Source organism: Hyperolius riggenbachi, chromosome 5, assembly GCF_040937935.1.
Source record: "Hyperolius riggenbachi isolate aHypRig1 chromosome 5, aHypRig1.pri, whole genome shotgun sequence".
Taxonomy (NCBI): Eukaryota; Metazoa; Chordata; class Amphibia; order Anura; family Hyperoliidae; genus Hyperolius; species Hyperolius riggenbachi.
In genome coordinates, this window is record NC_090650.1 from 358,396,920 (window position 1) to 358,412,061 (window position 15,142).

The 15,142-nt window shown below is 41.4% G+C and overlaps 1 protein-coding gene across 2 annotated transcripts in view; it reads right to left on the reverse strand.

The window, feature by feature from the left end:
* The window catches only part of SLCO5A1 (solute carrier organic anion transporter family member 5A1), a 105,262-nt gene that overhangs the window by 46,497 nt on the left and 43,623 nt on the right, over window positions 1-15,142 (reverse strand). For both annotated transcript variants that reach the window (XM_068237478.1, XM_068237479.1), the window contains exons 3-5: window positions 11,638-11,770; window positions 8,164-8,390; window positions 4,129-4,293 (exon numbers count right to left, since the gene is read on the reverse strand). In XM_068237478.1, the coding sequence (XP_068093579.1) occupies window positions 4,129-4,293; window positions 8,164-8,390; window positions 11,638-11,770 (525 nt within the window). The remainder of the gene's footprint in view (window positions 1-4,128; window positions 4,294-8,163; window positions 8,391-11,637; window positions 11,771-15,142) is intronic.

The window sequence follows — 15,142 nt, forward strand, 5'->3', positions numbered from 1 at the left end:
GCGCCAGAAGTGCCCTATCTAATGCTCTTCAATACCTACGTTACCGCGCGGCTCCTGCGGCGATCTGTGTCGGGCCAGAAGTCATGTAAGTCTATGGAAACGTGCACACTTTTAAAAAAACGCCCCGATTATATGCGTTGAGCAGCTCGAAAAGAGTATTTTAGAAATACGCTTATGCGCAGGTCATCGATAGCCGAACAGGAAGTGAGCATCACTTCCTGCTTGGCCAGATGCCAGACTGGGAATACCGCATAGTAATGTGGTATTCCCGAAGGCCTGTTTTCGGCAGTGCAGCTGCAGCACTGCACCGCCAATCAGCAGTGTGAAATCTGCCTCAGGGTTGTGTTTGCATTCTGAACAAAGCCATACTAGCAGCATCATGTGCTGCAGATGCAGAAAAATCTCATAATTATGGGACAGTGCTGCGCTTACTAGCTCAATAACATATCAATAATACCTGTGTGAAATCCGACTTTTCAATCTCAGAAAACTGTAAATATGAAGTCTGTAAATCTTTTATCTTGTGGCTCTGTAAAATGCCTCATCCTGTCACCATACTGTAGCGTACTTGTATGTGCAGCTGAGCAGACAGACACAGTGCTGTGTGAGATCACTGGGCCGCATTGATGTGTGATTACGCCTCAGAATGGAGCTGTGTGCGCTGGCATTTTTCAGGTCTCACAGAAGGGAGTGGATGAGCCTATGTATCTATAGGATAATCACAGCCGGACAATCTGCTCCCTCAGAGGTCAGTGACCTAGCAACTGCCACTCTCCACATTCCCACACAATCTGCTGCCAAATTCTATGCCTGCTGTCATATAATCTTTCTACCTCAGACTGTGATCTTCATAAACGCTGAGGCGAGAAAAACATGTCACATCTACACCGTGTGCATTCATCTGTGTGTGCAGTGAGCAGGAGCAGATTATAATGTCAGGTATACAGTGCTAACATACGCTGTACTGTTAAACCTCAATCCCCAGGAACCTGAAGCAAGGAAAATTATTTAAAAAATAAACACATGACATAGCTGCAAATGAATATTACATACTAACCTCACCGTCAGTTCCTCTCAGAAGCTCACCGTTTTCTTCTTACAGTGATCCCTTCCAGTTCTGACAATATTTTGGCAGAACTGAAATATACCAGTTGCTGTCAGTTATACATCAGCAGCTGTCAGTTACAACTGAATGTGCAAGGTAATGTCCAAGTTTCCCTATGGCTCAAGTGGGGGATATTACAGTTTAACAGCGTGCTGACCAGGAAGCTGTTATGGGGTAATGGCCATTTCTAAAATGGAGGACGGAGAAATTAATTGATCACAGTGGACAAATGGGATGCAGGAGAGGAGAGTGAGATTGTATGGAGGAGAGTATGATGTGTGTATGGTTATTTTGACTTTTTCTTTTCAGTTCAGGTTCTCTTTAAAATATCACCGAACTCACACTGCTGGGATACTACCTTTGTTGTGTGAAATGAAGCTTCTGCAGCTAAAAATTCTGCCTTGAAATTCCGATCACATGATCACAAACAAAGAAGTACAGGGCTTTTGTTTCATCTGCTAGTGTGGTACTGCTGAGGCTTGTACTGCATCATTCATCTGCATTGTCAAGCTACGTAAACACTCCAGATTAATCTTGGCAGAAGGCGGCTGATAATGACCACAATCATGCCAGGCAATCTGCATTGTTTAAAAGGAAATAAATATCAATACCAAAAAAAATGGTGAGAAGTGATGCAAAGGAATAAACTGATTCCTACAGGACTGAGCCTATAAAATATGGAACTGGCCTATTAGCCTGCTAAAACATAACTTTTATTCACATAAAATCAGAGATGAAAACTGGACTGTGTGTACATTTTCCAATACAAATGTGGGGTCGATGTATTCATGTGCCTTTGTCAAGTGCACATAAACAGCTTAAATATGGAACTAGCAACAGGGAGGAGTCATGGCTAATCCCTCTGCACTGGGGTTCCCTACCAGCTTTCTGTCACCCTAATTGTGAGGGGTAGAGTGTGTATCTCGTAGGACCTCGTGAATCAAGGAAAAAAATATGTCAGCCTCCATCTCCCTCCAGGTTCCTTTTTAAAGTTCCTTTTTTGGCTTCCTCCAGCTCCCTGTGCCAATCACTCCTGCGCTGTCTTCATCCTCATCCTCATTCGCGGGGTAAAGGCCCCATTAGCTTGGCCAGTGGGAACCCACTGTGCATGCGCGGCCCGGCCGTGTGCCACGCTACCGTGGTTGGGAGCACTCTGAATGTGGGAGCGAGACAGGGGGTGTGCGCACGGGCAAACTGCGCCAGTGCAAAATGGCCCTGACTGGCCAAGCTAGCGGGGCTTCTACTTGGCGAATGAGGAGATGGAGGAAGACAGCGTGCAAGCGATCGGTGCGGAGGAAGTCACTGGTATGTATAAAACTTTGATATCTTTACATCTCAGGTACACTTCAAAGCGGACCCAAACTAAACATTTTTTTAATTCCAAATATTTAGTTGCACCACTGGGACACATACAAAGATAAATAAACACTTCAAGCCTATGAGCATTTCAGTGCATGCTTTTCACCCTCCTCTTTGCATAACTAGGGTTATACAGGTGGCAGTCATTAGCAATTCCTCCTTTGCTGGACACCATCTACTCCACCAGTCTGCCGGATTCTGTCCCGGCAATATGAAAGGAAGGGGGGGGGTTCCTCCAATAAATGTAAAATATTTTATATTTGTCGTCATGCAGCTGAAAAAAAAGCTGCTATTTATTATTATAATTTAGAAAATAGATTTTATTTCTGAAATCTTGTATTTTTAATTTGGGTCCACTTTAAGTAAAGTTAAAAAAAAACAACGTAAAATATTGAATTGCACAGATAATAGAGCATTAGTAGCAAAGAAAAGAGTCTCATATTTTTATTTTCAGTTTTATAGCTTTTTTCTATAACATTGCATCATATTCTGTCTTTTAAACTATAAAACCCGCAACCCATCGCCATGCAATGAAAGTCTATGGAGACTTTCATACTGAGACCTTACGGCGCAACGCAACGAAAGTGATGTTTTACCCGCATCCCTACATTAACGCTGCGGAGCTGCATCGAGTTGTGACGATCTGCGTCGGCCTGAAAGTCATGTTGGTCTATGGCGACATGTAGATTTTTAAAAAGGCACCAACGCGACATTGCAGCCTACATGTGTGGAAGCGTATTTTAACAATACGCTTACATGCACTTCCACACCAGAAGCAGGCACTTCCTGCTTGGTCGTGGCCAGACAGGGAACACCGCGCAATAGCAGGCATTTTTGTAGTGGAAACTGGACCTAATAGGAATTTCACTGATATCTAGAAGGAAGGTGAGGTAACTGTATATAAATATACTGTATAGGATATCACTTTTACCTTATTGTGCTGGAGTTTGTCATCTTAAAGTTTAGTAACATATAATTCCAGTTCTTCATTTTAAGCTCTTCCTGTCTGATTTGTTAGTGATTTCAATGACATCACTAAATATTATGATGCCATAGTGTAATCTCCATAAGGTCCTAACATGCTAAATCACAAAACCGTAAGTGTAAGGTCCGTGGCCCACTGGAGCGTTTTCAGACGTGATTTGCGCTTTCAAGGAATCGCTGGTAATTCCCAAAGCGTTAGGCATAGAGGGAGATATCTCTTTCTTGGCAGTTGTAAAAAGCTATTATTTCCTACAATGCAACAAGGTTCACAGACAGGAAACTGTCAGGACCATGGTCATGACATCACAGTGTGGGAGGGGTTCACCACAATCTCAACCAAACAGACCCCCTGATGTGCTATTCGAGAAAAGGTAAAGATTTCTTGTGGGAAAGGGGGTATCAGCTACTGATGAGGATGAATTTCAAGTTCCTCTTTAATGATTATGGAGACAGGCAGTACTTATGGGCTGTATAGTGGGACAGAGTGGTGTGGCCGGCAAATTAAAGCTGGTGGCAAGGACTGGATCCAGAAGCACGCTACAGAAGTAGAACAGAAACCGTCATATTCCCAAACCATCTTCCTCTCATCCCATCCGTCAGTCATTGTTGGAGGAAGTGTATGCGCCTCTATATCGCCCTACAGAAGAAACCCAAATGTGCAGTTAGCATGATGATCTTACCAGTGTAGATGCTGGCACTAGAAGCTGGGATGCCAAACTGTGACTCGATGAACTTGGGAATGAAGGTAATAAAAGCGGTGACAATGGCACTCTCAGCTGTGTATGACAAACTCACAAAAAGGAATGTCATGTTGCTTAAAATTCTGATTGCTGCTCTTGGAAGGTCTAAAAAATGACAAGAGATGAATTTTATAAAACAACTAAAAAGAGAAATAAAAACAATACATGTAGGAACCTTGAAATGAAAGGCATGTAATGGAATCTCTGATAGTGATCTGATAGTAATCTAACCAAAAAGAAGAAAAAACATCTGGTCACCCACAAAATGGGTTGTTTATTTATATCTGTAAGAAAATTTAAACCATGTTGCAAAATATTACATACAATAAGAAAAACAGATTAACTTATTTCTTGATTAGCAATAAGTAAACATTTAATTAAAAGCATTCCTGCACAAGTAGAATTAAATAAGAAAATGTCCCTGCTGTAAAGAGAGATCATGCGTACTGCCCTTGTCACTTTCTCAATATCAACAGTCAAGTGAATTTTGAATGGATACCTTTTAAAGCAAGATTGTCAGCCATAAAATCAAATTCCATTTACTCACAGCTCTGTTGTTTATTATGCAGTTTACAATCTGATACAACATGGCAAGCACTCCAATATAATTATAAATGTTTCTGCTGTAATAAATCGTATCTCAGTCAGCCTGGCTCTATTTGGTACATTGCCAGGGAGAAGAAGCTTGTTATTCCCCTCCCCCCTCAATCACTGCTCCTCACTAATTGGCTGAGAGCAGTTCAGTGTGAAGCTGCTGAAATATGATCTATGCTGTTCTCACATGTGTTTACAAAGCAAGCTAAATATGTAGTTTCTAGGAGAGAAAAACAATATTAAGGGAGGAAATGACATCAGGATTGGCTCCAGTTAATGGAAATGCCTGAAATTGTTTTCTCTTTATTTACAGAATCACTGAAATCAAAATGTGGACAATACAATACATATGGTATGTAAGTAGAACAAGTATTTATCTACTTATATGTGTGTTTTTTTTCCTGGGATTGTTTGGCTGTCCCTGCTGCTTTAAACTACTTCCAAACTATTATCACCCTCCTCTCCCCAAACCTCACTCTTGGAAATACTTAATGCCTAATCATTAACCCCACCCCAACACCCCTGGAACTAATTAACACCCACTTCCCCAGATTATCAATATGAACTCTGTTTACATATGGCCTTTATAAGAAGGTTTGTGGTACACTAGCATTACTTACAATCTGCCAACCACACTTACCTCTCCAACAAACTATCTGTGTGGTTTTGCTATGGTAATCAAAGGCAAAGAAGCACATAACCCTTTCAAATGTCACTGCAGCCTTCATCACAATAAGAAAAAAGAACAATGTCTATCACTGTTTCTCTCTTCCTTTGTTCACTAGATTAATTTGTTTTGTAATTAAAGTATACCTGTCATCCCTTCAAACCAGAAAAAAAACTACCACACTGAGTGACACAAGGCCTCCTAGTGGTGCCTTTATGCATGGATGTGTTCTCTGTACATTGTCCAAATGCATGACTCTGAGGCATTCTAATGATGCAAAACCTGCCATTTCTCTACATAGTAGTTACCCCCTCTCTTCCTAGAATAGCCCTGGCCCTTGTGGCTGGTTCATTAGTGTGATGAGACTCTCCTGAGGTTTGTGCAGCAGGAAGAGGAAGGGCTGATTGATTGCCGATGTAGCAGCGCTAATGCCTATGCAGAAAAAAGTTAGGTACCAATTTCAGTGGGGGACTTCCATGACACTTGCAAAGGTATCTAATCATGCATGCATGTACCTCTAATGCTGATGATTGTTCAAAGCAGTCCAATCAGATCCTGATCGATAACGCAATCGATTTGGGGTAGTTATCAACGCATTATCGACTGGGAGCAGTTTGGACGTCTTCACACGATGCAGACGTTTGTTTACATTCCTTTATCAGATACATTAAGTAAACATTAGTAAAGTGCTGAAAGAGAGCTCTCTCTGCTTCTAGTATGTGTGCAGTTGAGAAGTGATCACTAGATAGATTTTAATATATAAATACAGCAGCTATGCAATAAAATGCAATGGCAGAGCAGATAAATTGTACTTTGGGAATTTGGCATTTGTAGACAGACAATATTACTTGTGCACAAAAGCAAATATGATAACTGTATGGGTAATAAAAAGTAGGAAACATTTTTATTAAACGTTATGTCTGAGTTTTAGACCACTTTGAATACACATTTTTTTATATACCAGAAGTACATTTCTAAGAAGTGTAGTTCTAAAAGCTGAACCTGAACTAGGGTTTTATATCTGCTTTGTTAAACTTTCACAAAAATAAAATCCTTTTATATCCTGTCAAAATGTCCCTGATTGTGATGCTATTTCCCCTGTGTGTACGGCTCCTCTGCTTTCTGCTGAAATCTCCATGGCTGGCACTTACTGGCTGACATAATTAGGTTAAGGTGATCTTCGTTGGCCAAGTTTTCAGTTCACATAAGGGCTCCCTGCATGTAGGGAATACTCATATCAGCAGCACATAAAAAGGAGTCATCAGAGATACAGTAAAGAAACATGAATAGAGGAAGACCGGTAATTAATGTACATACCGTATGTTAGGTGTGAGATTTGGAAGCAGCAATTGCTGAAGTCTCATCAATTTAGAATAAGTTTTGATACTAATTTGAGTTTGTGATTTTTATCAAAAACACTAATCCGTGTATGTCTGAAGTTACTACACAGTCCGATCTGTGCATGTTAGGTTGGGAGAACACTTGTTTGAATCGTGGGTGTTTGCTGCATAACGAAAAATGCACGCAAAATGGGATTAAATGTAAGTCTATGGCTGGCATAGCAAATCTCAGCTCTCTGGGAATCACAATGTGTTTTAAAATCGTACAGCATGTTGCTTCTTCTCCTGTACTTTACGCAAATAGCAAACAATAGTTTCTTATGAATCTGCAAAAACCCATGTGTTCCGCATGCGTTTTTGTAAAAACATAGATCTGATACTGTATTTTCTGACTTGTTGAAAAGGCAAATTATTAAAAGGTGCAAAATGCAAAAGCATAAAAAGCGCAAAACGCATCAAAAATGCAGATCCAAAAATGAAAAGAAAAAAATGCAGCCTGGGTGGACACTGAGGGAGCCTATGGCCTACAGGGGGCTGGAGGAAGCCCCAGGTAAGTATAAAGCCTTTTGATTGCACTGTCTCAGGTTTACATTAAAATGTGTGCTCCCAGCATTATTTCGTTATTAACACATTTTCAGTTGGATGACAAGGAAGGAGGCCCTCTTTAACCTCCTTAGCAATAATCACGACTACAACTCGGGGTGGAAAAAACATGCCGGAAGCGGCAACCCCGAGCTATACTCGTGATAGCCGGCTGGAGGTCTATGCAGAGAAATGCGCACAGCGGGCATTTATCACTCAGCTCCCGGGGGATCCTCACGCCGGCCGCTATTGTTTTTCCTCTCCTCCGAGGCTCTGCTTCCTCCTGGTGAGATTGTCGTCTGTCATCATGACAACAGCCGGCAATCTCACTATAGGGTTACAGCGCCACCTAGAGGATGGAGGGAAAACTGCAGCGCTGGATCCCAGGGAGGTGAGTGAAGCCTGAGCTGCTGCAGATCTCCCTAGCAATATGATTTTTTCCAGGTTTTAGGGTCTGAAAGGGTGCAAAAAATTGTACCGCTTTTTAGACCCTAAAATCCACAAAAAATAATACCGCCAAGATTATAGGCAATTGCTGGTACCCAAATTAGTCAGCGAGGGCCGCTATAGCTGTAATTCTCATTGTGGCCTATGGCGGTGCCCAAATGATCGGCGCAGCCCTGTGCCGAAATGAGCTGATTTGACTATTACACATGAATGCACAAAATAAGGCCATACAGACTGGTAATGGGCAGAACTTGCAGGGGGACCAGCGAATCATGTCCCAACATCCTGGGCACACAAGCCCAAAGTAGCGTCATCTCTGCACAGCTGCAGAGATCATTTCTTTACCTCTAAAGTTTTTGCCAAATCCTATGGCTGGCCCGACTCCAGCTTCTGTCTTTGCTTTGTTGCTGGTTTTCTCCTTCATCACATCATCATCACTAGACACATCGTAGGAATTACTTTTCTTTTTTTTCTTTTTCTTCTTCTGTCGAGGAGGGAGTTTTTTGGGGAAGGTGAACATGGGGAAGATGACAAGTAGCATTGCCATGGCACATAGCAGAAAGCCACTCCACCTGGAAGACAAGGCATGGCCGATTGCAGCATGTAATGATAGGCTGTGAGAGGCATCTGATGTCACTAGTTTTATCTTGCTCACCTTCTAAAAAATCACTTATCTGCGAAAGGTTAGTTGTCTGATATAATCTGCTAGTTTTATATACAGATATAACCAATTCTAGTAAAAACCGAACCTCCTATCTTGACCATGGTAGGAGCATTAGACTATGACTATGGTAGGGGCTTTAGCTTATGACTATAGTATGGACACTAACTATGACTATGGTAGGGGCATTAGACTATGACTACGGTAGGTGGTAGGGGCATTCGATTAGGACTATGGTGAACCATAAGACTGACTATGGTAGGGACATTAGACTATGACTATGGTAGGGATATTAGACTATGACTAGAGACTTTAGACTATGATCATGGCAGGGGCATTAGTCTATGACTATGGTAGGGATAATAGACTATGACTAGAGACTTTAGACTATGATCATGGCAGGGGCATTAGTCTATGACTATGGTAGGGATAATAGACTATGACTAGAGACTTTAGACTATGATCATGGCAGGGGCATTAGACTATGACTATGGAAAGTGGTAGGGGCATTAGATTAGGACTATGGTGAGCCATTAGACTATGACTATGATAAGGGCATTAGACTATGACCGTGGTAGGGACATTAGACTATTGTAGGGACTTTAGACTATGGCTATGGCAGGGACAATACACTATGACTTATGTAGGGATTAGATTGTGGCATGTTAATGGCATGCACATACCTTGACAAATCTGCTTGCAAAGGTAATTAAGGTTTGGTCACAAAAATAAGACTCAAAGCGAAATGTAAGAAATAAGAAATACAAATATTGAGGATGATAGTATGATTCTCAGGGTAAAATATTACTTCCCGAATATTTTCATTGAAAAATATGTCTCCCTACAAAGCAATTAAAGCTGGAATTCTTGTGTTGGGCTTTGGTAGTCACGCTGGGAACTATCAGCTGGATGCTGCTGCTTAGATCGAGGAATGAGTCAATTCTCCAGTGTAGAAATAGTAACTATGGCACAAGCAAGCAAACTCTGTTCCAGTTGCATCTCCTTCTATGAACTCCATCAGCAAATATTTGATTCCCACCCTAACCATGCTGGGCTAATTACTAATCCAGAAGTAAAAAAGTACTGACACCATGAGGCAGTCTAAACTGCAAAACAACAAATCGACAACAAAAAAGGAGGGAAAAAGGAAAATACATCAATAATTTCAGACAATAAGGGCCTGTTTCCACTAAGTACAAATGAATTTGTAAAGTGATTTTTCGCATATAAAATGAATCCAATGCATGTTAATGGAGTAATTTAAACTGAATGTTAAAGAGAGCCCGAGGTGGGTAAAAAAAAAAAAAAGTAGGCTACCTGATCCACGGGGCTGAGCGGCTTAGGTAGCTGCAAAAAAGCCGCTTCCGTGGGCCACAATGGCCCACTTTTACTTTCGTGACCTCTGGGTCACGACGCAGCCCTGAGAGACTGTGTTTCTCTCATAGCGTGCAGGGAGGCGGGGAGCCGCAAGAGGCGTGGCCAGGGAGAGAAAGCTGCCCAATGGCAGCTCAGAAAACACTGCATGAATGCCCCTTTTAGGCGTTTTGAACAGGGAATTCCCCTGTGTTTAACTCTGAGTTAGCGACAAATCTTGTCGCTAAGCTCAGGGGGCTATAGCGCGGCAGTGGGGGGGGGGGGGGCAGAGAGCAGCGGTTGGGGGACACAGAGCCATGTCATTAGGCAGAGAACATGGCTCTGTGTCCCATCAGCCCCCCGAAGAGCCACCTCGGGTTCTCTTTAATATTCATGTGCGGCACAATGCAGAAAAAATATGGACTACATGATGCATATTTCTGCCCCACGCATCCATTTCTCATGTTATGATTGTTAGACACATACAAAAATTACATTTGCATTAAAATTCTCATAATAAACATGAAAATTTGCATACAGCAAAAATGTATGGGAAATGTAATATCGTAGTGGAAATAGACTCTTACTGGCTGTCTTACAAGATCTCTCTACAGAGATGCCTTTGAAAGTTATTAATATTAAAGAGCCAACATATTCTGTGGTGCTGTACAAAGTAAGAAAAAGAAACATGGGGTATATAAAGTAATAATAAAGACAAATATGGACATTGGTACAAAATACAAAATTGGTAATTACAGTGACATGGCAATATGATGAATAAATTGTATAACAAAATAAATAACAACAAATTCCAAAGTACAAAAGAGTGAGAGAGCCCTGCCCTTGTGGAATAGGGAAGAACAAGAGGGAGGATGGGTAGTATGCAGTATTCATACAGACACTGCGTTTGTATGTTATCTAGTGTTATCTAGTAAGAGTACAAACTTGGCCAGATGTCGAAGGGAGTTAAAGCATATGCTTGTCAGAAAAAGTGAGTTTTGAGGGAGCGTTTAAATATTTCAAAGGTTGGAGAGTGAAAGATGTGTTTTAAAAGGGTGTTCCAGAGAAGGGATGAAGCATGTGAGAAGTCTTGTATACGTGATTGCGAGGTGATTCTACAGGAGGAAAGAAGAAGGTTGTGTGCAGATCTAAGATTGCAGTTGGGTTGGAAAAATGAGGAAATGTATAGAGGAGAGGGATTGTGGAGAGATTTTTAGGTTGGGGTTAGGAGCTTGAAATGTATCCTCTTGTTAATTGGCAGCCAATGAAGAGCTTGACAGAGAGGAGCAGAGGAGGAAGAGCGAGAAGAAAGATGAATGAGACGAGCACCTGAGTTCAGTGCAGAGTGGAGTAGTGCCAGTTGGTTAGTTGGTAGCTCACAAAGCAATATATTACAATACTCCAAATGAGATATTATAAGATCATGTACTAACATTTCAGTTGTGTCCTGAGTGAAAAAAGGTTGGATGCAGGATATGTTTTTGAGTTGAAAATGACAGGAGATAGTTAGGGAGTGAATGTGAGGAAGAAATGAAGGAGGAGTCAAATATTATCCCTAAGCACCCTAAGTTGAGAGGATCATGTATGATTTGGACAGGCCTAATCAATGATTTCCATGCCAATGCTTGGCCAGGTCTCGCTTTCATCAGGTCACAAGCAAATCCGGTGAAGAACAGCTGGCAACTGCTCTGTGACATTTTATGTAATCAACTGAGCCAGCCCAATTCAACAGCATTTACTCAATTCACCAGGAATACTCTGCATTTCTAATAAACAACTCAAAGATGTTAAGTATGTGATCTTACCAGTTGCCAATGAAGCGAGGGTCACTCTGTTCAATGTTAACAATGGTTCTGGGATCAACATAAAATCCAATCAGGACACCACCTAACAAATAGCCTGCGGCCGGCCCAAGAGCACCCATGACATACATGATTGCTGTGAAAAGATGGCAGACAAAGAACAGAGGTTACAAAGAGGGAAAATAATGCTTTATGGCTTCACTACATCAACTATTTTCACATATAACAGAAGTCAAAAGAGTGGGGTTCAAATAATTCAATCAATAAGCAAGTTAGCTGGAAGGGAAGAGGGCTATTAAATGTACAAGAGACACCCAATTTCACACAAAAAATAGTATTTTAATACAAATATGATAGGTATATATATATATATATATATATATATATATATATATATATATATATATATATATATATATATATATATATATACATACATACACACAAATATATATATATGTATATATATATATATATATATTATATATATTTTATTTTTCTTCTTATTTTTTTTTGGGGTGGCCATAAACGTTCCCAATGATCTGATGTCCACAGAGAGAACTGGAAATCTCTGGGAAAAAAATGTATTACAGCCAGCCCCCTACGTACCGTATATAACTTCAGTTTTTCAGTTTCCAGAGGTCCTCAGGAAGTACATAGTAGAGGCCAGACTTGTACAGGTTTTTAGTGGAAAGCATTCAGGCCTGGTTCACATGTACGGTTCTGTGACGCTGAACGACGGGTGCGACGCTTGTCACTAAACGCTGCCTATTCAAATGAATGAGTGGTTCGTCGTTTGCACAACCACCGCATTTCCATCCCAATTTTTGCCGTTGTCTGTCCGGCCAAGGATCGTTTACTGCCACGCTTCCTTGTCCCCATGCGGGGATAAAAGATGCTACTCGCCTGGAAATGCTGCAGAAAGCTGACAAATGCTTTTCTGCAAGCTTGCAGAAAAGCATTTGGAACAAGACGACGTGCTGCTGCATGTGGCTGGTTCAGATGTCCACCTGAACCAGCCCCTAGGCTTGGATAGGTTAGGGTAGAAATAGGTTTAGTCTGAGTATTCATTATGTTTTTGTTTTGTTTTTTAAAGGATCCATTATGGAATAGATCAGATGTCAATTTTGGAGCACTAACAGCCGCAGCACATGGAAGATGAGGAGTGCACATGGAAAGGGGGTGTCAGCAGAGGGGTGCCCACAGCTGGTATTGAAGATGTGCAGCATGTGTGTTCGGAAGCCATGCCACTGTAGTCCAGTGTACTGGACTGTTCCTGATGTCATACAGCCATAGAAATATTCAGGCAGTAGATTAAGCTGAAAAGCTGTAGCATGGCTGTGATTATCTTGCATGAGCTCACAGCTGCAGAATCATTATGGATTGCTAACTCTGCTTACGTTCCCATAATAGCCTGTTATTGGAAATGTGGGCTGGTGCTTTACAGCTAAGTCAAGACACTTGTGCCTCCCCTGGTAGTAAACTGCCAGTCTAGCCAGAGTCACTTGTTTATCTCTCTTCTCCCATCAGTAAATGGTTTCTGCTCAGACAGCACACTCGGCCTGACCAGAGATTGATGGAAAGAGTTTAAGGTTATACATTCAGTGCTGGGCAAGCCCTCAACATGAAACAAATGAGTGATAAGAGAATAAGTAGCACTGGCAGATCTGTAACCAGGAATAACGAAGGCTATCAAGAACGTGGGCATGAAATGGCTGCAAGAACCCTTCCTGGCATCACAATCACCTCACGATAATTTTAATAAAACGGTTTATTGCCATAATTAATTGTTTCAGGGAAGTACTCAAAACAGAGCGACTGTATTCAAACATTATTAATAGTTTTTGTAGATCGTCTATAAAAAGCACCAATTATGTGGTGTATTCTAGGAAACTGCTGTGGATACGCTGCTGCCTAAAATAGTTCCTGACTGAGTATAAACAGACAAATGTTATATTTAACACTGAATTGGGGTAAAGCTGACACAAATGTGCATAGAGACAGAGGTCGTGTGACCATTCACATATGCTTTCTGTAAATTAGAATACGAGAGAACTGGTAGTAGCATGGCTATCCAAGACCAAAGCAGGGACAGGTGAAGCGTCTATTTGTAGCTGCAGCTTGCATAGAGGGTGGCCCCAGCGCATCCACTATTTTACCACTAATAGCCGCTAATCACTGCTATTAACATTGCCAACCCATGATGCAGAAAATATCGGTGGATAGGGTAAGGAAGGCGTAAGAGGTATTTTTAGGGTTAGGCGCCGGTGCGAGGGGGGTATCCTCAGTGTTAGGTATGGGGGTAGTTAAGGTTGGGCAACACCAGGAGGGATCTCTACTGGCCTTACAAATGACCACGGTGAAAGCAAGTGGAAGACACACTGTCTGAAAATTACTGTACATCCTGGCGTATAAGACTACTTTTTAACCCCTGAAAATAATCTGAAGAACCTTATCCGTCGGGTGTCATTGATGCCGGGTGATACGCCCTATCCTGTTACCGACTCTCAGATCTCGCTGCTGAGGACTGTAGTGAAGCGGCGCAGGCACACATGTGTGAGATCTGAGAGGTAGAGAAGGAGGTAAATGGAATACAAGGGTGGCCCAGAAGGGTGAAAGAGGCATGTTTTATTGGCACAGCACAACCTATTCTTCCATACCGCTCGGATAAACATGTAGACAAGGAGAGCTGACCAATCCACTTAGGGAGAGGGAGAGTTGACCAAGCCAACCAGTCAATCCCCTGTATAGTGTTATATACTGGGTACCACATACAGTACAGCACCAGTATCTATTCATACATAGCACCAGTATATGATTTTTTATTTATTTTTTATTTGGTGAGCATTGGAAGAGGGGTAGTCTTATACGGCGAGTATATCCCAAACTCTATATTTTAACTGGAAATGTTGTGTGGTCGACTTATATACCGAGTCGTCTTATACGCCGGAATATCTGAAATCTGGACTAATAAGGTAGCTGCCAGATAATTGATAGTCAGCCAGTGGATTTAGTTTGCTAGCACAGCATCTACTTTTGTCTTTGTCCAGTAGAGATTTGCACATTAAAGTACATCCGAGGTAAAAATAAACGGCTGAGAAAAACAATTGTATCTATCCTCCTTCTCCTAAAAATGACTTTTTTTTTTTTAGCTATCCCACAGTTTTATTTTATATTTAAATCTAGTTTTATAGTTTTTACTGTTTCATTGCCTCTGGTCATTGACACCTTCATTGAAGTATGCCAGAGCTCATATCTATGACACATTCATCCTTTCTATCTCTTTCCTGCTCTCAGAAGCCATTTACTGACGGGAAAGTGTTTTATGGTTGTAATTACTAATCAGTGAGGGTTATGCTATAGTCTGACCCAGTCCCAACCCAGACAGAAACTGTCACTTGCATACCTGATGTTTAACTTTTTCAGGCAGAGAAAGAAAAAAAGGAACACAGCCTACTTATTTGTATGCTTGGCACTGTACATACCCATGTCTATCTCATCATGTCAC